The sequence below is a fragment of the Argopecten irradians genome, chromosome 4, assembly GCF_041381155.1.
Source record: "Argopecten irradians isolate NY chromosome 4, Ai_NY, whole genome shotgun sequence".
NCBI lineage: Eukaryota > Metazoa > Mollusca > Bivalvia > Pectinida > Pectinidae > Argopecten > Argopecten irradians.
This window is the reverse complement of record NC_091137.1, coordinates 19,224,349-19,250,157: the sequence shown is the minus strand read 5'-3', so window position 1 is coordinate 19,250,157 and position 25,809 is coordinate 19,224,349. Positions and strand designations below refer to the sequence as shown.

The following is a 25,809-nucleotide window of genomic DNA, read 5'->3' as shown; positions in this document are numbered from 1 at the left end:
AATACTGGCTAACTTGCAAAAAAATGCACTCAAATTAATGGTCTCATTTGGAAAATATTTTAAATGTAATTCTGTAAATTGATTTAAACATTATGTAAATCACCTAATCCAGAATTATAATGTTTGCATTCTCATGCAAAGGTCTGCATAAACATCCAATCCAGTGAAGAAGGTTTTAATCCATATATAACCCACGGGGGGAAACGACGATACACTAGCTCAAAATATCTTTCAAATCGCATCGAGAGAGGTCGCCACAAACCGCTGATCGCTGTAGTTTGTATTGACCAAAAGAAAAAGGAGAGAGGATTTCGAATCTTATGAAATTGGCTAGATCGTCGTAAGATTAGATATATTCGCGAGTCATGGAGTCGGCAGCAAAGCAGACTCGGGTTGTTGGCATTGTACAAGGGAACCATGAAGATAAGATTCTTTAGCCTGCGCGATATAAAAACGGATGACGGTAGCCATCTGTTCTTTATGTGAGCTGTTGTTTCAGTTTACACGGTGCCATCATCGGGAGCCAAAGGTGGATTGTTTGTAGAACGGGGACTAGACGTCGAGTGCTTTTGATGAGAGATTTGGGAAGGACTTTTCTACCTCCTCTTTCCCATAATATAAGTATATCTCAACATATATTCGCCGCGTCCGTGGTAAAGTCTTAGACAACAAAAGGCGCATCAATGGACAATTACATATACACTAACTCTTTATCTTTAATATAGTGCATGCTCTGTCTTTGCAGATGTTCTTAACTTGACGAGAACATGTCGCGGGTCCACGATACTTGACGTATTACGGAACATAAAAAATCTATCCATTAGTAATTGGGCATTAGCGGCCTAATATTCAGGTCATTGGCCCAGTGTGCCAAGACCACAAATGATCTAAAATATCCACTTATTGGTAATAGCTTACTTCAATGTTTGGCCTTTATAACGACATATTAAGACGAAATTAAAACGTAAACCAATCGATAAATGCGAGACTTTTGTAAATAATTCATAGAAATGTAAAATTGACAGAAACACGATAATAAAGTATTTGAAGAATGGTCGAAATATCTTGGTTTTCAGCTTATCATGGGAGGTACTCATGGAACTATATCATTACAAGCGCCACAATGTCTGGTAAAACAAGAACATATTTACAACTTGATGATATAGGCTATCAGATCATCCAGATTTTTTGTAATGTTGCCATTTGTGTTTCACATCTTAAGAAATCCTCGCAAAAATAATTTATGAAACTAAAACAGACAGACATTATTATCATGGATGGTGCCAAAGCCTTTGCAAGTCCACACAAACAGCCTACAATACAAATGAAACTACGTACGGCATGCAACACACACAATTGGATAGTAGAACTTTCTTATCACATGCACCCAAACAGTAGTACTTAAAACTCAAACATAGTGAGATAGTACTGATTGTCCTGGTCAAGGAAATGTTTGACCCAATTCTGCGTGTCATATAAAAACGATTTCCATCGGCAGTAAGACACTAAGATGTATTCGCACATTTTAATGGAGTAGGGGAATATGTGAAAAACATAAACAACAAAGACGAAAATTAAAACTACAAAAAGATCTGGAGCATTTTTGGAAAAGACTGGCTAAATATGAAATTTCACCCTGAAAAAAAAAACTTTCATAATCCTCTTAACCAAAATTAGGCAACAAAATACACCACAATTATTCGCCGCAAGGCAAATAGTTAGGACCTAAACTACAAATCGTTTTCACTAAAAATGGGACTTGCACAAAAATAATATCGCAAATCAGATCACTAGGGTTTTTTTAATAGCGTATTTATCAATTATTATAATTAAAAATTAATTCATAAGTAACATCTACTATAAAAGCACACGATATGAAAAGCACTCTTTCGAACCCAAACTGGAATACTGCTTTCCATAATCCACAAATGACAAATTCTTATTGTATTCTTACTTCAATGTTTGGCTTTAACGACATATTAAGACGAAATACAACGTAAACCAATCGAAAATGCGACAATTTTATAATTCATGGTAAAATTGACGACTCGATATAAATGATTGAAGATTGGTCGAAATATCTTGGTTTTCAGCTTCTCAAGGGAGGTTATTTTTTTCCTATACAGTAGTGAACAAATAAATATATTTTCTAATGATGATTTAAAGTCGTATTTTTTTTTTTTTTTTTTTGCAGGAAAATGTGGAGCCAGATGTTCTCTCCATCTTCAAGAAATCCGCAGCATTGGAATAAATGATATTGCTATTGGTGCAACTTTCTTATTGACTATGAAAAGTTCAGATACCACCGTCCATAGCAGCCACCTCTGGTCAATGACACTCGTAAGTGCTTGATATTTATATGCTAATTGTAGTAGGAGTGGAAAACAATGCACATGCACTCATGCAGCCACACCTGTGGGATTTCAGGACCTCCAAACATAGTGATATATGCGAGATATACTGATTGTGCTGGTTGTCTTGATCTGCAGTTGACCCAATCCAGCGTCAGTAAATAAGAAAAGCATTGTATAATGATTAACAAGTCAAAGACAAAACTGTCACATTCACATTTTAATGGATCAATAAGGGAATTTGATGATATATCATAAAGGTAAAAAAAATTACTGCACGAGAAATAAATTAAGAAAAGAAGACAAGTTAAATATCTGAAGATAATTGTTTTCTGTCACAAAAAAGGGTATAATTGGATTGAAATACTGATACAATTGGCATTTTTCACTAAATATCAGTGAAATTTAGATCTTTCCCTACGAATCAGAACGTCATAGGACCTGCAAGTAAAAGTTTTGACCCAGAACTAGCCCCGTTTTGTTTCATTTTGATTAAAATTTGATATGAATGAGAAGGGCTCAGTTGAATCATTAAATTTTGATTTGTTTTAGATAATATTGCTATTTATCTTTATTATTATCAATGACAGGCTGAAAAATTAATATGTAATATACTATAACTGATTCAATATTATTCTGAAATGTTTTCAAAAAATGCCGAAAAATACCGCCCGCACGACAATAATGGATCTCTTCGCGTCTGAAAATCTGAAAATGGATCTTTTATTAATTTTTTTTTTTAATTTCGCTCACCCAAGTCGCTCTCACTTTTTGTCCCTAGTTCTCGAAAAACAAGTGATTTATTTGGTGTGGCCTTATGAAACGTATTTCTTAAAATCTAGTATGAAATGAACTCTCATTCAAGATCCTAAATAAACTGTTATCAATCCTTCATTGCAGTGTATGGGATGTACATTGATGGTCTATGTTGCTTCGATGATGAAGGGAAATGCTATGGTGAATCCAAATGTAAGTACTATCAGATGTAAAATATATGTGTATAATTAATTTTTATTTGTTTTCATACTAAATCCAACTCTCTGATTGGCAGATTATTTTTGGAAAATCTGACCTACAGAGGACTCCACATAATCGAATAACGGTTATTTGACTATTTCGGTTATTTGCATAGAATTCTGCAGTCCCGATTGTTTCCTTCTTTATCATTGTTTTTCAACTCCATGTATTTGAATAGACTTTTACGTGACCTCCGGTTATTTGAATAAAATATTTGTGAAATTCTAAAAATAAAATCGAATATTTTTCAATTTTGCAATATATTTTTAGCGAAATTCGCCGATATATGTTTCAAGATACTTCGATTTTACTAGAAATCATGGTGACAGATTAATGTTACCGTAGGCCTATGACTTGTTATTTTATGCATGAACCTGCAAAGGTATTCAACGCTGTTACGATTTACATCATCAGCGGTAGATCATTACTTTATTATAATCACTGACTCAAACATCTAATTAAAGCATTTGCACTTTCAAATATGTTTATTTATTAACGTAACGTACCTTATTTCGCGATCAGTTGGAGATACCATGCTTCCTTACAACAATCGACATTAATGAGTAGTCTCGTTCAACCAGAGTCTTGTTGACTACGACAGACATATGCGTATCAAGCATCTCGTTGAGCGAGACATAAAAGCATGCAAAGTCGGCGTGCAATGACTACCGCAAGTTTCGTATGTAGGATACAAAAGATACTTGCTACATTGTTTCATTGCTACTTGAATATGAATTAATTTCTGAAATGTTATCAAGCTATTCGCCGTATCGATCAACAATACAGGAAGAATTCTCAAAACACCTTTAGGTCAAGTGAACGCATGGCTTCATCACCTGCCGCCATTTATTGAATTCATACACATGTGTCAAAACAACATGTACACTGCTAGGCCAAGTTGATCGGCACTTTAAAGTTTAATCACGATCCTAAGTTCATTTTGCCAGACAAATGTACGTAAATTTGTTTATTATTTAGGTTCGAATTGCAGACACAAATTCAATCCTGTTTAGTTATTGCTTTGATATTGATTGTTTGGCTTTTTCTCAAAGATTCACATGTCAATTTAACGTAAACAAGAATCTAATATTGGAATATTTTTTGTTATTAAACAATTAAAATCAATTTACAACTTCGAAAATACTTACTTGTTGTTCGTTTTAAGTGTAAATAATTTACGTATTTATCAAGTAAACGAAACAATATCTATTTGCCTGTTCACATATAATGTACATATGTGTGGGGTCAAACGGAAATGCAAAATGCCATCTCTGCCTATTCGAATACTCAGGTTATTTGCATATTTTCTTCTGGAAAATGACTTATTCAAATAAGCGGAATCCTCTGTAACTATGACGTTACAATAGCGATGTCAACATTGCGTATTGATTTAGAAAAGATAATCCATTGGAAAATCAATGGATTCATACGTTTAAACGTATTTTATGTTATCAAGTAGTCTAAAAATTAATTATAAGCATTGATGTAACTATTTTTTAACTTCATCGGGTTATGAAAGAAATTATGTTTGCAAACTTTTTTGAGAATCCGCTATACGGATTCACACAGTTTGCAAACAAAATTTCTTTCACACCCCTAGGCCTATGAAGTTAAAAATAGTAACATCAATGCTTAAATGATTACCTGCATATTACAGTAAAACATGGTAAACACAGTAATAAAGCTCTGGGAAATCAACAGAATTACTTTGTTATAGTTTGTTATACACATGTTTTACTGTAGCTAGATAAGGCAATGTTTTTTCTATGATAAAATCATTTTTATTAAGTATTCACAGACAAATTTTGCAACCCCATCATGTCTTTGAGTTTTATCTCAAAACTGAAACAAAATGGGTTTTTTCATGGATTCCATAAAAAAACTTTAAAATATAGACTCATGATGGAAATACTTAACAACTTAGAAAAAAAATGCAGAACTAGGTTATACACGTGGTAAAACTTGTAACTGTGGTGTTTTACAGATGCAGAACTTGGCCGTTCATGTTTTCCTGGTTTGGTTTGGTCTGTTGGTGTTCCACTCTCTCAGACAAAAAGACTGGGGTGGTTATGTTGAGGTGTCAACATCTTGTCGCAACACTCACCTTCGACTGGACTTTGTCATCTGGTTTATCTTTGGCATTGTAGCAATTGTCTTCCCATCAAAAATCTATACTTGTCAAGTGGTAAGTATTATAACACCAAAATGTACAGTATTTCTATGCGGCTCTGTCAGAATCATTAGTTTAATTCACTAGTTTATCAGTTGTCAGTATAATGTGACTAGATGGGATGTGCTGTTGCAAAATGCTTCAATAAGATAGCACTATAACATAGTTGTGCATATTGCATTTTGGGACTGATCGGTCAACAAGATGGCCACCAGGCAGCCATCTTGGATTTTGATAGTTAAAGCATCACCGCTACTTCTCAGAAAGAACTAAAGGGATCTCTCTCAAATTAACCATTAGGTTCCCTATTAGTTGTGATATTGCATTTTGGGAATCGGTCAACACGATGGCCGACAGGCCGCCATTTGGATTTTGATAGTTGAATTTTTAGCTATTTCTCAGAAAGTACCAAAGGGATCCTTCTCAGATTTTATATGTAGGTTCCCCTAGGGCCCTATTGGTGCATATTGCATTTTGGGACTGATAATTCAACACGATGGCTGACAGGCCACCATCTTGGATTTTGACAATTGAAGTTTATTAGCTATTTCGCAGAAAGTACCGAAGCAATCTGTCTCAAATTTCATGTGCAGGTTCTCCTAGGGATCTAGTTGTGCATATTGCATTTTGGAACCGATCGGTCAACAAGATATTGGTCAATAAGATGGTCGACAGGCCGCCATCTTCGATTTTGATAATTAAAGTTTGTAACCACTATTTTTCAGAAAGAACTGAAGCAATCTGTCTCAAATTTTATTTTATATAAGGGTTGCCCTAGGGCCCTAGTTGTGCATATTACATTTTGGGACTGATCAGTCAACAAGACTGCAGACAGGCCATGCCACAATCTTTGATTTTGATAATTGAAGTTTATTACTGCTATTTCTCAGAAAGTACTGAAGTGATCTGTCTCAAATTTTATATGTAGGTTCCCCTAGGACCTTAGTTGTGCATATTGCTTTTTTTGGACCAATCGGTCAACAAGATGGCCGACCGGTAGCTATCTTGGATTTTGATAGTTGAAGTTTGTAACTGTTATATGTCTTAGAAAGTGCTGAAGGGATATTTCTCAAATTTCATATGTAGCAATATGTAGTAATAATTTGAAAAGTAGAGAAAAGATCCCTCTTTCCATTGTCAGATATAGATCATTCTTTGGTGGGCGCCAAGATCCCTCTGTGACACACTATAATTTGTATATGATATTTTTGCTTTCCACTGTGACACTTTGTATATGATATTGTAGGCTTCCCCCGTAACCCTTTATATATGATATTGTAGCTATATATATAGGCTTCCTCCGTGACACTTTATAATGTATGATATTGTAGGCTTCTTCTGTGACACTTTGTATATGATATTGTAGGTTTCCTCTGTGACACATTGCATGTGATATTGTAGGCTTTCTCCGTGACACTTTGTATATGTTACTGTAGGTTTCCTCTGTGACACATGTACATTGTATATGATATTGTAGGCTTCCTCTGTGACACATTGTATATGATATTGTAGGCTTCCTCTGTGACACATTGTATATGATATTGTAGGCTTCCTCTGTGACGCTGGACTCTGCTCATGCTCACTTTGCCAGACTGATGGGAATAGGTTTCATCACACTAGCAATTATGTCAGGCAGAGCTTCAAATTTCTTAATGGAAGATGACAAGAAAGCAGTTCTTCTTAGCCATGGTTTGGTAAGTGTTCATAGACTCATCCGCTTCCATTTTGTTGTATGCATCAATGTTACTGTAGACAATGCTATTCCATCCAGTCTTTTAGAGACATGTATATCATCTAGGCATGAGTGGGGGCCTTCCTAACAGAAGTGTCCTATTACAGATCTGTTCATTTTACAAAACTATATCCTGTTTGTTGATTATACAGACATGTACATATTTTTGTACCTTGGGCCATTCCAATTTGATTTCTCGTTCGTCGGATTTCCCGCTCCTATTTTCCGAAAACGAAATAAAAATAAAATAATTTTTTAACCGCTCCTCATTTTTTTGTCCAGGAATCTGACGAACCCGGGCAAATTTTCATAGGGTTCATTTTTACTAGTCACCATTTCCTGGTCACTCAGATGTTTGAATTATTCGTACATTGTGTCTTCAAACCCGCAAGCGTCTTGCAAACCTTTACAACAACAGAAATGTCAAGTTTTTCCGCCACCACGTGCAGACAGAGTGGTACTTTGAGGTAGAGACTGAGGGACGTATACTTTTTAATAGGACGTGTCCCAAAATTGCAATTTCAGTCTGTTTTTGCCGATGTCTGCAACTCTTTTAAAAGACTTTGCGTTCGATCTCACTTTAAAAATGGCGACCATGACAGGTGATTTGACTGGCCGACGTACGAACGAATAACGGTAATCAAGCATGTCCATTATTTGAAGGCAATCGCTAATTAATTAACACCTTAGTTGCCTTATATCTTAAGACCTGGTCAATGTGAATTTTGACACGTGCTGCCAACATAGTTTGCATTTGCAAACATGTTTTGACTGCATGACTTAGTAACAGCTAGCTAGGTGACGATTCGTCTGCTATTCGGTCAAATTAACATCGGTAGTAAATTACACATTTTACTGAGATCCAAATTTAGTGTTACTTTAGTGTTACTTTCTACGACAATATAACATACATTTGCCTTCATTTTTGTGTTGATAGGTTATATGAATGTTTGCGTTTGATTAACTCAAAGCGTTTCATGAGAAAATCATAAATAATAAATTTAGAATATTTCTTTTTGATATGAATGCTGATATACATGTGAAACTTTTGAGCCGTACTGTCCATATATTTTTTTAAAAATATACTTTTTAGAGACAATGAATTCATGTGATTAAAATGAATTATGTTGTTGTTTACACTGTTGTAGTTATACATTTATAAACATATGCATTATCTCATTCAAAGTATGAGCAGCTTAGTTAGAAACTTGCTAAACAAAAATAGTCAGTTCCGTACAATATTATGTGACAACTAAGAAAGAATGTACATGTCAGGTGAGGTTATATTGGTTTAAATATTTTCCATTAATGCTAATCCCTGATTGTTTCTATTAGTTTGTTGGTTTTTGCTGATATCTCTGTCAACAGCAAATTAATTATTGAAATTATTGACAAGAAGTTCAAGTGAATAGTCGGGCAAAGAAAACCAGTCTAAATGCGTTCATTGGCCTTCCAAAAGTTCTCACATATTAATAGGACGGTCAAGTTCTGCTTAGTTTCCCAGTTCTGACCATTAAAGTAAAGAAAAGTTGAAAGCATTGAAAGCGAGGCTGCGTGGAAATGTAACCACAGACATAGTGAGCCGGGAGGACGTTTTAGAATTCCCATACTTTAAATTAATTTCTTCGTACGCAGACAGATTTTGACGAGAGATTTTATTTTTCTATTTCATAAGAAATAATACTGGATACATTCATACCATTTTTACCAACTTTAGCCATCCTTGCCCGACTGTTATTAAACATTGCTATTTAATGTTAAAATTGTCAAGATTTGTTTTAAAATTGAAATTCATGTATATCATGCATTGAAAGCATTTTGTGTAATAGCATATGTTCAATAGCTGCACAAATACCTTAACATTAGACTTCCTTGTTTTTACATCTTTGATACAGTTATGAATGTTGAAAACACTGAAGAAAACAGCAAAACTCAAATTTTAACATAAAAACTCGGTTATTACTAGTAATTGTTATTTCAAGAAATAAACATAAAAGTCTAATAAAAAATATTGTGAAAATATTCGCTCGCTCCAATTTTTTCCGCTTTCAAAATATTTTTAGAATTAAAAAAATTTCGCTCGCTCGCTCCTATTTTAAAATCCCAAAATCCGAAGAACAAGAAATCAAATTGGAATGGCCTTGTTTGTTGATCTAAAGAAATAAAAACCTAAACCCTGTTTGTTCATTTTACAGACCTGTAAATTAATCTGTTATTGATTTTACAGACCTGTAATCTGTTATTGATTTTACAAGCCTGTATCCTTTAGTATTTGTTGATGTTACAGGACTGTATCTTGTATGTTGAATTTACAGACATGTACCTTCCTTGTTAAATTTCTAAACCTGTATCCTATTTGTTGAATTTGTAGGGTTGCCTCCTGCTGCTGATCACCATGGGCCTGAACCAGATCTTAACCTCCACCTTCACCGTGTGGCACATCGCCTTTGGAATGGCCACAGTATTTATCACGCTCATGATTGATGTTCTCGGATCAGACCCAAAACAACTTGTTAGATGTGCCAGACAGCAGCTGAGCAAACTAGTACCAGTAAAACAGGACTGAAGTAGATATACTGGCAAAAGGAGCACATAATGATGGCAGCAACTACTGGCATTTTTAATTTGGCAGCAATACAGCTTTTTGATTTGTTTTAATGTGTGGTATCGATATAACATAATGACTAATGACTGTGAAGCACAATTAGAAAATTAGCATTGTACAAAAAAATGAGCAATAAGTTTTTGTCTCTAAACATAAACATATATTTTGAAGTGTTATACTCTGTGAAGTAATTGATGATTAGAAGATTTTATTTGACGCTGTAGGCCAATTGATTCTATAAGGGAGTAAGTATACAATGAGCTGAATAAGATGCGCTGTATGCCATGTCATAATAAGAGCTTTTTACTTTACGGGAGAATTGTCAACTAATTTTCTTTTAAAGGACTGATTTGGCATAAATAGGAAGACACTACATTAATATAATTGAATGGCTAGGTAATTAGGATAGGTTATCAGAGCCAGACAGGATGTAGAGCTATTTCACATGTTACCTCATCAATACTTATCAGATTTTAGTTTTGTATACATTTTATCAAACATTGAGATATTTTGCAATATTTTTATACTTCACACATGTGAAAGGGTTATATTTTTATACTATTGAGCTACCCGCGTGTTAGTTATATATCAGTGTGTATTTACTATACACATGTATTATGTATGTATTCTGAAGTGAATGGTTCTTTTTATTGTCGCCTTAATCGAATAGTAACTTTATTTTGATATACAATTACATTTTTATTCATGTGTTGATATCAAAAGGCTTTCTTGGTTAATATCTTTAAGCGTTCATATTTATACAGTTGGACGTTATGCATGATTGTAGATTTAGCTACTAATAAAACAATAAAACAACAAATCTTGTGGTTTGATTTGAATCCATTGTCATTTTGTCTTTTTAAAAGCTTAGTAATAGTTAATTTAAACGTGTCTATTCCAAATACGATCAGTATGATAGTCATGCGTTATTCACATGGGTTCACTAATGGAAACTGTACACAATATATCGATATTTTGTCAATGTTGACATTTCTTTATGTTGTTTTTACATTTGAATCATAGATCAATTACAAACTTGATTTTCCTCCTTTATACAGTGATATTAGTAATAATAAAGTGACTTCTGTAGATGTGTTAGTATCATCTTACACAAAGAATAAAAACAAGAACTATGACTGCATAGAATTTGTCGTTGTAATTGTAAATTACTCATACCCATGCGATTGAAATGATTTACCTCTTAATGCATCACCACTTACGAGTTTTCAATAGATTAATGTAAAAAAAAACATCGTAAAAAATCGCCTGTTATGATACATATACCTTTAAAAATCACTAAAAATTCCTAATTATATATGAACTAAGCCATTGTTTGGAAGGTTACAATCCAAACAGAGTCTGTATAGGCTAGGTCACTAAGACATTAAACCGTTAACACAGGGATGATGATTTATTGTCCTCATATTCACATTTGCTAATTTTGCTTTAAATCCGGTTTAAAGCCTCAAACCTGCCACATCACTTAATAGTAGTCAACACAGTAATGGCGCTACTTAGGGAATTCTACGTGGCAGAACCACGTATACATTAAAGTTTGTGTTTACATTATGTAGACCAGCATCTCTATAATATCAGTCCAATCTAAACCAAACTTCGAACATAGTATTATATAGATTTAAACATATCTTTATTGCTATATTTTATGTACAATGGGATTGGACACAAGTTTTCCAACTTATATGAAGTCCTTTCCCTAAATAGGGATAATGTTAGAGAACCTTATTAGAATATAATTCAGTTTTGCTAGTAACGAGCATGCTCATTGGCTTTAACATTTACTTTATCGGTCCCTAAAGGAAAGCAATGGCGTCGTCGTTGGTAACGTCACTTCTGATTGGTTGAGTTAACGGCGTAATTATTTATATATAGCTTGATAAATTACCAATCTTCTTATTACAATGCTTTAATAGGGTTTGCCACAATTTTATAAAGACCTAAAAGCATATTCAAAACCGGAAGACTATTGAACGTTAATTACATATCAATGTTATGCTCCTACTTGGAACTGTTAATGTGTAAGAATAAAAATCCAAGAAGCATAGAAGACACATAAGGGGTTTCACATCTAATATATATTCTGGTCAGGAAACAACGGCAAATTCCGGTGATTTCTGCATCTGTTGTCTGTCAGAATTGTGCACAGTCACGTATTAAGAACAGATAAAGCAATAAATAACAAGAGATCCCAGAGGGATCTTGGCGCCCACCAAAGATTGATCTATATCTGATAAATGTCAGATGGATCTTTTCTCTTTTTTCAAATTTCAACTATCAAAACTCAAGATGATGGATGGATCGGTCTTAAAACACAATATGCGCAACTAGGGCCTTAGTGGAACCTACATATGAAATTTGAGAATGATGTCTTCATTCCTTTTTGAGAAATAGCGATAACAAACTTTAAATATCAAAATCCGAGATGGCTACCTGGCGGCCATCTTGTTGACCGATCGGTCCCAAAATATGCACAGCTAGGGCCCTAAGGGAACCTACATATAAATTTTAGAATGAACCCTTCAGTACTTTCTGAAAAAGCGATATTGTTACCGGACGGAAGGACGGACCAAAAAATTATTTGAATAGCCCATTATCAGATGATGGGCTTAAAAGTCAATGTTTTATTGTCTTAAATAAATCAATAATTTCAAATGGTGTTATAGAGAAAAATATTTTCAATTAGTCGCCTTTGCACATGTAGAAAGATATTCAAAGACTTGCAAACACCTGATAATGACCGTTATTATAGACCATTTATCATGACCTGCTACATTGCGCCAACAGGTAACTAGAAACACTCGCGTGATGGCTTGTTAACGGTATTATTTCCTCTGGCCATTTTACGCTTCTAGTAACTTCCGCTCACAGTGGCGTAATTTCATCAGTAATGGTGTGAAATACCAGCCAATAGAGAGACTCGTTAGAGGATTTGCCTAACATCCGGGTTTTCACACATAAATATAATCAACCTTTTTGTCCGTGAATAGTTTTCAGGAACTTGTAAGAAAAGGTAAGATTCCAAAATTTGTTTATCTGCATGTATAAGGAAAGACGTACGTATTGTTATGGTGTCAAACCTAAGATATTATACTTTATATGTCATTTTTGTTTACCTGTTGTATAAATTCGACTTACAAAGCAAACTTAGACTAACATAAACTGGTGTTAAAGAAATTATTCATGAGGTCCAATATATTCTACTTATTTTAATGCAATCAAACCTTTTACTTTACATTGAGCAAGTAAGCACAGTGGTCATTTCGACAAATTACACTGACACAACAGAAATAAAATTATAAAGGAGCTAAAATATGAATATTGCTTTGAAATGAAGGTATATATTTAGTTTACATTGAGTTTACATGGAGTTTACATTGAGTTCGTCAAAGCAATTAAATAATTTTGTCGAAAAAGAGGCACAAAAGTTTTGAGTCAAAATATGTCAACACATGAATGATTGTCTGTGGATAAGAAATTGAAATACAAGTTGGTCTTTTTTAGATGAGAGGGAGTAATAATTTGCCGTGGCCTTGTGGCCTGTTGTGGTTGTGTTCGGCCAGAGCCTGAGGCGTATGGTAACTATGGCAGCGGACTTATCCTTGCCAACTTACAGAAAGGTCACGTGAACCAGTACAGTACTTGGGTAAGATATACTAAGGCCTACACCTCATACCCATGTTATTGCAGGTATTCCGGTTATTGAAAAAATCCGATTGAAGAAACAACAGATCATCTGAAAAAACCCTGCTTCTCCTTACCTCCATCCCCAGTTTAACCCGAGGATGACACCATATTTTTGTGTCGACGGAACACAATTGAAAGTAAAATACGGAAAATTGTTTCATTCTCAACATTTTTTGTAATTATTTTATGAAAAATTATCATAAGATATAGAGAAAACGTTTCTAATGTATATTCAAAAATCAAGCTTTGTGATGTTGGAGAAGATTCATAAAGTCAAAAATGGCATTGTCACATTTTATTCTATAAAATATAAAGCATATATTTTGCAATCGTAAGTCCTTCTTCTAACAATATTTCGCCTTCGAAGTAGGCCGTCCCGATTCTGCGTCTCGTTATGAACTTCAAAAATACCTAGTACTTATTCAAATAAACAAATCAATAAAATTTATTTTCTTTTGTGGTCGAAATATCCGAAAAACCTCAATGCAGCTATCATGATAGAATAATGTAATATGTACAGAAAAACTGTTATGTAATTTTATCATAAAAAACACAAACAACTTTCCCCACTCAACATAATTAACCCCTAGTTACAACTTTATTGTTTTCCAATAATTAAAGTACCATATTTAGTCTTTGTGTAAGTGACTGCTGGATGTGGTGGGAATTACTAACACATCTCGTAACTACAACACTGACTGCTTAATGGACACAATTAAGTTTAAGCACACAAGTATAGTAATAAACAAATTTAAACCGATACAGACGAAAAACAAATCATGTTCGTTAACCAATTACTATAATGTTTATTTCAATACACATGAATGTAGTTCAAAACGGTACTTTTTATTCTTGAAATCCGTTCAAGGATGCATATTTATCTTTTGACATTTTTAAATCTTGAACTCTTACTTTGTCGAATAAGAAAAGTAGTTTTAAATAATTAATCAAGAATTTTTCTTTTTTCTTTTGGTAGCTTTAATACTCTATATAGTTATTTCTATGTATTTTACCATTTGCCGATTTTCAGGTATGGACGTTCCCTAAACCTTCAATAGAACCCAGTTCATTCCAGGGTATCATTTGTTATTTTTCTCTCGTTGATTAATTAAAAAATCGCTGTTATCAAAAATACAATGCGAACCATGGTTTATTTTTTAAAACAGGATTGAATGACAAGTTACACGCAGTGTATTTAAGACAAGGTCAAAATTCAGGAATACAGAAATACAAATCAACCCTTATTATACGAGCTCCACATTATAATATAAATAAAAAACTTAATGAAATAGAAATTAAAATTAATGTTAAATCCTTTTAGAAGGGACAGATTACAACTTTATTATGTATCATATTATCAAAATTATTAGTGAAACATCTTAATTAAAATATGTTCATACCATTAGGTGTCACACTCATTAACTTCAGAACTCAAGGTAGGCGACTGTATTAACGTCAATGTCCATGTCAAATCTTGATGGTATTATTTATGTTGGAATCGGACATGCTTTAATGTGTTTATTATGACCCATAGCATATTGAAGATCTATTACCTGTTCCGAAAATCCTTTGAATTCAATTAGCTTATTCAATAAAATAATTAATAATAATTGTACAAAAAGAATCATTTGAAGGTTATTGTGTTAAAAAAATAAATTAAAAAATGAAACTGAAGCATTATAACAATACAAAAACAAAAAACAAAAATACAGAGATAAAAATAAAAAAAACAACAATAAATATACCTTAAAAAAATAATTAAAGATAAAAACACTAAAAAAAATAATTAAGTAAAATGACAACACACAAGCTAAAACACAAAATATAAAAAGAAAAAAATAACAAATCTTAATAAAATAAAAAATTATAAAAAATAGAAAAATATAAAAAAAAATAAAACAAAAAAAGATAAAAAATAAAAAAAGAAAAAAACAAAAGAAAAAAAAAAGAACCACCCTACCCAAACACACAACAAAAAAAAATAAGAGGCACAATGACAAACGAAAACCAAACAAAAAAAAACAAAAAAAACACAAAAAAAAAAAAAAAAAAAAAACAAACATGAAGACTATAAAAAACTATATATAAAAATAAAAACAAAAAAAAAAACAAATAATGTACAAATCTACAAAAAAAAAAAAAAACAAAAAAATAACCACCACAATCTCAAACACCCGACCAAACACCCCACCCCCCCCCCCTCCCCGACCCAACCCCACCTCCACCCTCCCCACCCCCCCCCCACCACCCCCCACCCCCTCCCCCCCCCCCCCTTCCCCCGTCCACTACACCCCCCCCTCCCCCCCCCACTCCCAAACCCACCGACCGCCCCCCTCCCTCCTACCCCACCAAACAAAAAAAAAAAAAAAAAAAAAAAAAAAAAAAAAAAAAAAAAAAAAAAAAACAAAAACAACAAAAAAAAAAAATAAAAAAAAAAAAAAAAAAAAAAAATAAAAAACAAACAAAAAACACAAACAAAAAAAAAAAAAAAAAAAAACAAAAAAAAAAATAAAAAAAATATAAAAAAAAAACCCCAAACTCCAATAGAAAAAAAAATGAGGCATGCATACAAATATCATTTAAAAAGCAGTAATCAGATGAAAATTATTCACCGCCACACATGTGCATAATCCACACAATACAACGACGGCTAATTTGTACAATAAAACTACAAAAAAAATTAACAAAATAAAGAAAACAAAATTCTTGCAATAACTTTGCAAAAGCAGAAATTTGGAAATGAAATGATATCAGATAAAGTGAAAAATCTAGATGATCAAATGAGCACTGAAAAACCCAACGACCAGTACGGATTGTTAAACCAAAAAAGATGTACTTAATGCTTGAAAAGATACCCTCACCCATATTAGTATACTGACCTGTCAATATCCACAAAACCAAAGGACATGGTGGACTTTCAGGACGATATCATCCAACTACTTTTCTTTCATAAAATTTTTTTGAAAACGCCATAAATTTACTTTATAGTTTCTGTATGAGTGTCGTTCAATCGGAACGACCTTTTCACTCAACTTGTAAAGAGGAATAATGTGGTTACAACCGTATTGTAAAGGGACTTACTTCACAGTTACAGGAAATGAAGTACAGTATGACATGTCCATGCGACCGATAGTCGCACTTCAAACGTTCCGAGTATCTAAAGGATCAAAACTTGAATAGGATTATCTATATTTATGAAGATAAATACAATGAAAAGAGTGTACAACTTCAGATTTTTGTTAATTAACTCATTAAAAGTAAAATAATATATAAATTCAAATTTACATCTCCATATACTGCAAATTCAATTTTATGAAATATAATATCTTAAAAATTTAATTTTCAATATTAGGGATCATCAATTATTCAATTTGAATAATCATTTTGCTGACTCTTAGAACAAATACGTTGAAGGCATTCTATAAACTATATTGGGAGATTGATACTTAGTAAAATTGTTTTAATACTCAGATATGATCTCAGCCTCGCTAAAAGTAGAGCAACAACTTGAATTACAGTGAATGCACATAATGATTAGTGGAATGTAATATAAGTTATATACATAATCACGCCAGATTATCATTGACTATCAGTGCCATGAAATATAAGTTGCATAACTATTAATACCATTAAATCAAATTCTGAGAACAATTAATTCCGTTGTTTGGAAACATGAAAAACTTGAAAACTTGAAAATCATTTCGGGGGATTGAAAATATCCGTGGATTGCCATATTGTACCAGATCACTTTGTATTTTTTTCGGTTGTAGTTTAGATACGTTATTCATTTAGCGAATCCACAAAAAACATAGTACAATTCTATAACTATAGAATTACTCAATGATATACCAGAATAAGACTAGTGTAAAATACCCTTGAGAGCGTATATTTCATTGCTCGGACATGAAAGATAAAAATTACATGACGTCAAGATTTTCGAGGATAGTGACAAAATTGTATTCCAAATACAGCACAATTTTATACATTGTATAACTAGTTTTGTGATGGAAATTAGAGGTGTAATAATATAAGGCAGGTATGTTTATGTAATGAAATATTATGAAACGCCGGTCTAGAAGTTTAAAATTTTTGCACGGCAAGGCTTTCTAACAAAAAAACTACTAAGACTTGGCTTCAAAGATTATTCATAAGAAAAATTCACTCATTTAAGGTCTCAATATTTTTAAAGAAAGGTGAGACGGGACTATGAAAGCTGTTCGATATCGCCACTCCGTCTGACAAAGTTAATGTTGTAACACAATTTGAATGCCATATTGGCAGATTGCTGCCACAAAGTGTTTATCACGACCTCTCTTCTGAATCCCAATGAAGTTACGAATAAATTATTTAAATTTACAAAAATACAATAATTTAAATTTGAAACTAAAACAAAATGAATACAAAAGGAAATTTTATTGGAAGGTAAATATTTTAATCAACACATAATCCAAAGACTTTTTCCCTTCATAAAACAGACTGAGTTGCTAATTCCAATAATGATTAAGGTTTATAAAAGTCATGATATCATAAATTTTATGTACAATCACTGTTTATATGCCCCACTGCTTTTCCTAGAAATATCTCATCTTCTGAAATATTAAATTAATAATTCACATGTTATGTTTATTATTCGTTATAACTCCGGCGTCCGTCTAATGTAACCCGTCGTAGACCATTGAATAACTAGCAGCATTATTTGAAAATCACTTGCTGCTCATACATAACGACATAACATCGAAATCATCTAAAGGACATCGAATAAGTTATTTTCTTTATGTTACACGATGGTTTTAAGAAACCCTTTCAAATTTTGCTAAGGAAAGTTGTGGGCATTTAATGACCCTATTAGAGATAAATCCAACGACAATATTTTTAGTTCTAGTGTTGTCACAGATTATTTTTACCTCGATCGCATTGCACTCTAGAATTCTGATTAGTTTAGGGTCATATTTAAAGATAGCTACCCATCACAGTCATGTTCTTAAAGCTCAATATATTTGTATACTGTTAAATATTCTAGTAACCAGATGATTTATCTATTTAACGTGCCCGTTTTTGTTAAGGTTGCGCTGATTCCTTTTGAATTGTCATCAATAAAGCAATCATTACAAATATGTGTATTTTCCATTGTGCTAACCTGCTCAAATATGCATTGCATTACAATTCGAATGTGCTGTACTAGGTACATAAGCAGTAGGTCACTGTTCAGACTACTGTAGTACTGGTACCGTTAACATTTAAAATTATATGTGCCGTAACTGGGCAAAATTTGACATACTATTTTTTCTACAGTAATCTATTGAAAACCATAAGATTTGATGAATTAAGCTGTAAAAATCATTTAAATGGCTTCAGATACCTTATAAACGTTAATTACAAAACAAAAATTATGTATTGAAAGATCGTTGGTTTTTATGCCTTATGTATGCTAAGTAGGAAATATATCTGCAGAAATCACTTTCACATAGGTAAAAGAACGGTTAAAATGTTAACTGAAATTGTAGACCACCATTTGGCTTCATGGTTTGACCGTATGTACTCATTTCACTTCATTAAAGATGTAAATATAATGATTTTTGGCAGTACTGTCAAAATCACTTTCAGCTCTTATTTGTTCATGTAAAATTAAAACCTATACATTGAAAGTACTTAATTCTCAAAATGTTGGTAACTTTTGGTGATAAACAAAATATTAAAAGTTCATCTTGATTCGTGTGTATGAAAAATATGTCACGTATAACTTAAATTAATTAACCCGACTGGTCTTGTGTAACTCAAACTAAAGCATTTTGACATAACATCATAGAAAACGTTATAAACCTCCCTGTGGTGACGACCACATATACTTCCTTGTTGTGTCTGTAGCCCGCGGAATATCACATATTTTAAATTTAGGTAACATGTCGGGATGTCTGTCTGGTGACAGGGTCTGAGGAAACTCGGACTGTTCTCCGTCACGGTATGATGTTACATATAATTTCATAACCTTAAATGTAGAATATGAACAACGCATTTTGTAATAGTCTTCTTTTAACAAATACACGCTTAAAAAATCAAGATATTTACGACCATACTACTAGTATGTAATACAAACAAATGCTTACATAAATTCACAAAAAATATTTCAATGCAAACATCATAATCAAAAAGTATATAATACAATATTCATACACTTACTTAAGTCAGAATACCGTAATCAAAACATGATTAAAGCTTTGATATCGCAACTATTATAATGATAAAATAATATGACAGTTATATAGTTTTTAAATATAATTTTAGAAAAGCGAGACTCTAAAATATAATTGCGTGTTTAAAAAAACTCTAGAATAAATTAACAAATAGACTTTAGAATATGATTATAAAATGACTTAACTATAGAATATAATTAATGAATAGACTTTAGAATATGATTATAAAATAAAACCAGCTACACAATTTGTAAATATGAATTAGTTCTTTAAAAACACCCGTAATATGGCTATTAACAACTAGCTTTTATTATCTATTATAACGAGATAGAACGGATCATGAAATTTTGTCTAACCCTACTTTTATTTATGCAAAGAAATTAATAATATTCAATTGTAAAATTCGAAAACAAACTAATATTGGAAGATGGTAACATCCTTTAAAGAGAAAACAATGATTCACTGAAACAATGACGCTTGCTCTTTTTATGTGTAATTCTGATTCATCAAAAAATATGTTTGCCTGTTGAGTTAACATGACAATTTTACGAAATCAACTTTTTTTAAATGTATAAATTGTGATTCGATAATATCAGTAACTTCATTTTAAATCTATCTTATCAATTAAGTAAACATAATTTTGTTAGGGGAGCTTGCTTAAAGATCGAAAATAAATCTCTAGAAAACACCCTTTTATTTGTTGTGAACCTGGAGGCTATAATGACGTTATTCATTTCTTTTATTACTTTATTTCTTAGACAAGTTCGATCCGATTTCCAAAAGATTTCGTTTCGGAAAAAAACTTCAATGTGTAGTCAATCAATCGATCAATGTCACGTTTTCTTACATATGTTGCAACATTCCATACCTATATGACAATTAAAAATGTCCGAACCGGCTTGTGAAACAAACAAAAAACATATACTGGTTGTGACAAAGCTTATTTAAAACGAATGTACATAAATCAGCCCTATATTTGCAAGTATGTATTCAATTTTTCCATATAAAAATAAAATTGGATTGTTAATAAAAAAATTCAGATGCCTGCACTTTCTTATTCAAATATACATTATCACCCCTAATGTTTTAAGATCTGTGTTCTTTTTCACCTATGAAATATATTATACAAAATTGATGATGAAATTTTACTATCGGCAAAATTCATAATAAAAATTAACTTTTCAGTTCTCATTCTATAAAAACCTTCGAAAAGATTTATCATATGTAAAAACAATTGATGTCTTATGTCGGAATAAAACTCACATACAATTAAAAATGATTTTCATTTTCTAATACATTTGATGAACAATATGTACAAATTCTTTGATCCAAAGGGACTTTGGAATTATTATATCACCCGGTTTCTACTGCTAAAGACAGGTTACTACATCTAAATGAACTGATGATCCTTCTATAGGGCCTCGAAATAAATATAGATGAGACTTGTATAATTTTTAAGTACGAAGTTTATTCTGACTATCTCTCCTTCTATCACTCCACACATACCTATACAATTCAAATGCATCATGTTCAATTAAGAATATCTCTAATACACTTAAAAGAGTTACGAACATCGACATTATTGGTTATTTCATTAAACAAATTCTTGTGTCTAAAGACCGGCCATAGCTTAAAGACCAATTTTGAATAGTATTAATAAGCCTATTTCTAGGATTTGACTTTATTTTTACCTAATAACATATCTGTTCTTTGTATTGTCTTCGTAGAACACCATCCCATGTCTCCTCTTAAATCGACAATTCTTCCGTTTTCCCTGTAGTTGCTTGAATACAATCACTTTGAAGTTGAAACATTCATAAAATTGAAAATTTTGAGTGAAAATTTGTTTTAAACATTCCACTGACTATATTGAATAGTTTCTAAAGGATTTATCAAACTTGGAACCCATAATCAATTTAGCATTCACTTAAATATATCACAGTGGAAATGTTGTCGTGTGAAGTCGTATAAAATTGCACTGTAATCGGATACAAAAACATTTATTTTCAAAATGATTCCATATTTTGCTGTCCTGTAACATTGCTGCAAGTAGAGATATTCATTAATTGAAGTTTGACGGATGAATACAATTATCATTTCAAAGTTCATATTATAGCTAGGCATTGCAATTACATAAATGAGTATCAAAATATTTACCCTTTTGTCATTTTCCATTTAAGATTTGAATGCGTCAATATAGAAACCAATTAAAATCTTAACCGGGCCAATAGCCAATAGCTTAGTTAATTTCATTGAATGAAAGCAAAATATTTGAATTTAGAACCCCATAGCACTAAAGTTGTAGCAATTTTTCCATCTGGTAAATGTAATAGGACCTGATGTGTTCAATCTTGAATGACTTGTGCATTTAAGTCAAGGGTCAATTTGATGTTCTGCGCAATAAAAGATAAACAATATACAGTAAATTGTATGTTTACGCCCTTGTATCTTCTGACCTACCTCCTCGTTATGGACAAACTGCATTGGGATTTCTTCCACCTGAACTATAGTGTTGGCTGAATTAGGACCTGGCGGGTCATTCTCTGCTGCTCCAAACTTACGCCAGTTCTAATAAATAGTAATTACTGATGAATTAATACAATCAAAGTTAGGAAAGGAGAAGCATAAAGGAATTAAGCACATTAATTATAATATTGATAAAGGCATTTTAGCTATTCAATGAACAATGTCAACAGTTGAATTTTATTTTAACTATGTATTTATTACTTCATTCATTACTCACTTTCCTCTTGGCAACTGTTTTTGGAACTCTTCTGTGTTCAATTTTGAAGGTTTTCACCATCTGAAAGAAAAGAAAACAATTTATTCATTAATCAAGTATAATTTACAGGTTAGTGCCATTCTTTTGTTTGCATTTAGCATATCAATTGGCAGTATTCAATAACAAGAGGCCCAGAGGGCCTGTATCGCTCACCTGGTTTGTAATGCTAAGTTATGTTCCGGATACAGGTCCATTGTTTTTTTTTTTGAGAAGGAATTTGAATATTTACCTCTAATTCCCTTATTGGGCCCCACCCCTCCTGCCCACAGGGAGTCAGAGCCAAAAGTTCTGTTCCCCTTCTCCCAAGGATGTTTGTGGCCAAATTTGGTCACAATCTATGCAGAACTCTAGGACAAGTAGAGATTTATAGGATTTATCTCAAATTCCCCTATTTGACCCCGCGGGGTCAGAGCCAAAATTTATACAAGTTCTGTTCCCCTTCTCCCAAGGAGGTTTGCGGCCAAATTTGGTAACAATCCATGCAGAACTCTAGGACAAGTAGCGATTTATAGGATTAAACTCTATTTTCCCTATTGGGCCCCATCCCTCCTGCCCCCGGGGGGCTCAGAGCCAAAATTTATACAAGTTCTATTCCCCTTCCCCCAAGGATGTTTGCAGCCAAATTAGGTTACAATCCATGCAGAACTCTTGGACAAGTAGCGATTTATAGGATTTACCTCTATTTACCCTAATGGGCCCCGGTCCTCCTGCCCCCGGGGGCTCAGAGCCAAAATTCATACAAGTTCTATTCCCCTTCCCCCAAGGATGTTTGTGGCCAAATTTGGTCACAATCCATGCAGAACTCTAGGACAAGTAACGATTTATAGGATTTACCTCTATTTCCCCTATTGGGGGCCCCGCCCCTCCTGCCCCTGAGGGGTCAGAGCCAAAATTTGTACAAGTTCTGTTCCCCTTCCCCCAAGGATGTTTGTGGCCGAATTTGGTCACAATCCATGCAGAACTCTAGGACAAGTAGCGATTTATAGGATTTACCTCAAATTCCCCTATTGGGCCCCGCCCCTCCTACCGCCGAGGAGTCAGAGCCAAAATTTGTACAAGTTCTGTTCCCCTTCCCCCAAGGATGTTTGTGGCCAAATTTGGTCACAATCCATGCAGAACTCTATGACTTGTAGCGATTTAAAGGAAATGTTGACGGACAGACGGATGGATGGATGCTTCGGGCCAGGTGAGCTAATAATGTAAATTCAAAAATGACAAGTTTAAACATTGCATTTTTTCACTTGACATTGATTTATTGGTGTAGTAATATAAGAATTTAATATGATTTCAATCAAGACTTCCCACAGGGATCTTAGTGCCCACCATAAATTGATTTGTTATTAAAAAGATCTTTTCACTGGTTCTCCCTTCTATACATCTTCTTATGAAATATTTAATATTCAGAGGCAAACCTCACATAAACTTTGTTGTCTTAATGGTCACAAAATGCAATATGCACATCTTATTCTAGGGTGCCAGTTTGAGATAGATCCATTGAAAGTTTGAGATAGATCCAATCATTCCATTGAGCACCAGTCTGATTAAAATCAAGATCATTATTCTCATTCTGTCTCATATAGGATCCGAAAACATTCCATATGAGGATCTATTTTAATGACCTTTCAAAAATTGGACTATCAAACTGCTACTGTGGTCATTTCAATTCAATTCAAAATATTTTATTGATCAACAAAATGATTGGATAACAGGCAGTGCCTATATTGATCCAAACTGTGGTCATTTTGCTGTGCATAAGTTCAGCATAACATGGGTACATGTGTATGCCTTCTGTGATGAAAACATGAGTGCCTAGTGTCTAGTATACCTACCTTGACCATCTTTCCTTCATCATTGTATTTAAAATCTGTGATGATTTTAATACCCTTAGCTTCATCAATGTCTTCAGAAGAGGGTGGAAGGGCACCTGAAAACATTTAACAAATGTTTTTTTTTCAAACTCAAATAAGTAACTTCATTATTAATGTTTATTTATTTTATCTAGTAAACCGATAGTATACTTCAGTTCTTTATTACTTTGAACCATTTGGTTCATCAGTGGTGCAAATATTTACAGAGTAAACAATACCATAGTATTATACATAACACACAAACAAGACACTCATATAAAAGTTTAAACTACTGAGTTATATTATTTATTTAATCCTTCAATAATTTTTTTTATTAAAGGCGCACCCCTTCGACGAAGTGCAAAGCACTTCTAAGGTAACATGTACATGAAAATATAAGAAAAAACTCAATCTTCAAAATTCAATCCTACACACTGACAGCTTCAGCTTGCGGCCGCCATTGACCCACTGTAAAAAATCCATCAGCGTGAATGTGATGCTTTCTCATAATATATGTGGATTGTGGTTTTCCTTCTCAAATGGGGGTTTTGGGACAAGGATAGAGTGTGAATATATAAATACAAAATAAGCAGAAAATTCGGCTCCTTTATATCATAAATTGCAGTTTTTAACATTGCACTGCATAATTAATAGTTACTGAAACATCTGGTTACTGTGCCCTTTAAGGCATTGCCTTCAGTCATATTACAGTATATGTACTAATATATTAAACAGACAAACATTATCCTATGTAAGACGTTAATTTCCATGTACACCTTCTGTTTCGGATATGACCTGGCCCGATACCAAACGGTGTCGGCTTATTCCACGTTTTGATATACAATCTCACATCGACAAATGCTGTACAGTCTGATTAGATTCAGATCACTACTGTATTCTTGGTTCTATTCTAGAAATGTAATATTTGCGACTGCGTCTATCTGAACACAATAATCCATTCATTCAAAGATAAAAATAAAGTTTATTATATGTGAATTTAAGATTGTGCATTATTGCCGGTTGTTGCTTACCATCCTCGCCCTGTTCCACCTGCTCGGCCCAGCTAAAACTTTTAGGTCTAAAAGTGAAAAAATATCAAATTAGTTATTTAAAACTGGTCTGATTGCATAAATGTGTCAAAAACATACATAATTCCTTAAAATATGTCGGGAAATGATACTCACTCTTCGATCGACGGCATGACTGCAATTCACTTCCGCTGCGCTTTCCGCAAATGCGCAATGAGAAAATTTTAGGAAATATAGTCGATAAGTGACAAAACGCTATAAATGTTAAATATTAATGTCAATGGTATTAGTTGATTATCAAAACTGTTTGCTTATTAATGCTTTACTAATCGAACTACTGATATTATTATGAAAAAAATGTTTACCTTTATGTAGTGTTTTTAA

General features: G+C 33.0%; 2 protein-coding genes across 2 annotated transcripts; one reads left to right on the top strand and one right to left on the bottom strand.

Moving 5' to 3' along the window:
- The first annotated feature begins 1,273 nt into the window (after positions 1 to 1,273).
- LOC138322145 (uncharacterized) lies at positions 1,274 to 10,714 on the top strand. The gene is made up of 6 exons (XM_069266199.1): positions 1,274 to 1,334; positions 2,195 to 2,340; positions 3,252 to 3,320; positions 5,353 to 5,553; positions 7,086 to 7,232; positions 9,642 to 10,714. Exons 1-6 carry the CDS (start codon positions 1,274 to 1,276, stop codon positions 9,834 to 9,836), a joined length of 819 nt encoding a protein of 272 aa, XP_069122300.1. The 3' UTR covers positions 9,837 to 10,714.
- Positions 10,715 to 19,389: 8,675 nt separating this feature from the next.
- LOC138322144 (eukaryotic translation initiation factor 3 subunit G-like) lies at positions 19,390 to 25,668 on the bottom strand. Its single transcript, XM_069266198.1, has 6 exons — positions 25,582 to 25,668; positions 25,429 to 25,475; positions 24,380 to 24,474; positions 22,512 to 22,571; positions 22,229 to 22,336; positions 19,390 to 19,563 (listed from the first exon to the last, which is right to left on the bottom strand). The coding sequence occupies exons 1-6, from the start codon at positions 25,596 to 25,598 to the stop codon at positions 19,390 to 19,392; spliced, it is 501 nt and encodes a 166-aa protein (XP_069122299.1). The 5' UTR covers positions 25,599 to 25,668.
- Positions 25,669 to 25,809: the final 141 nt, after the last annotated feature.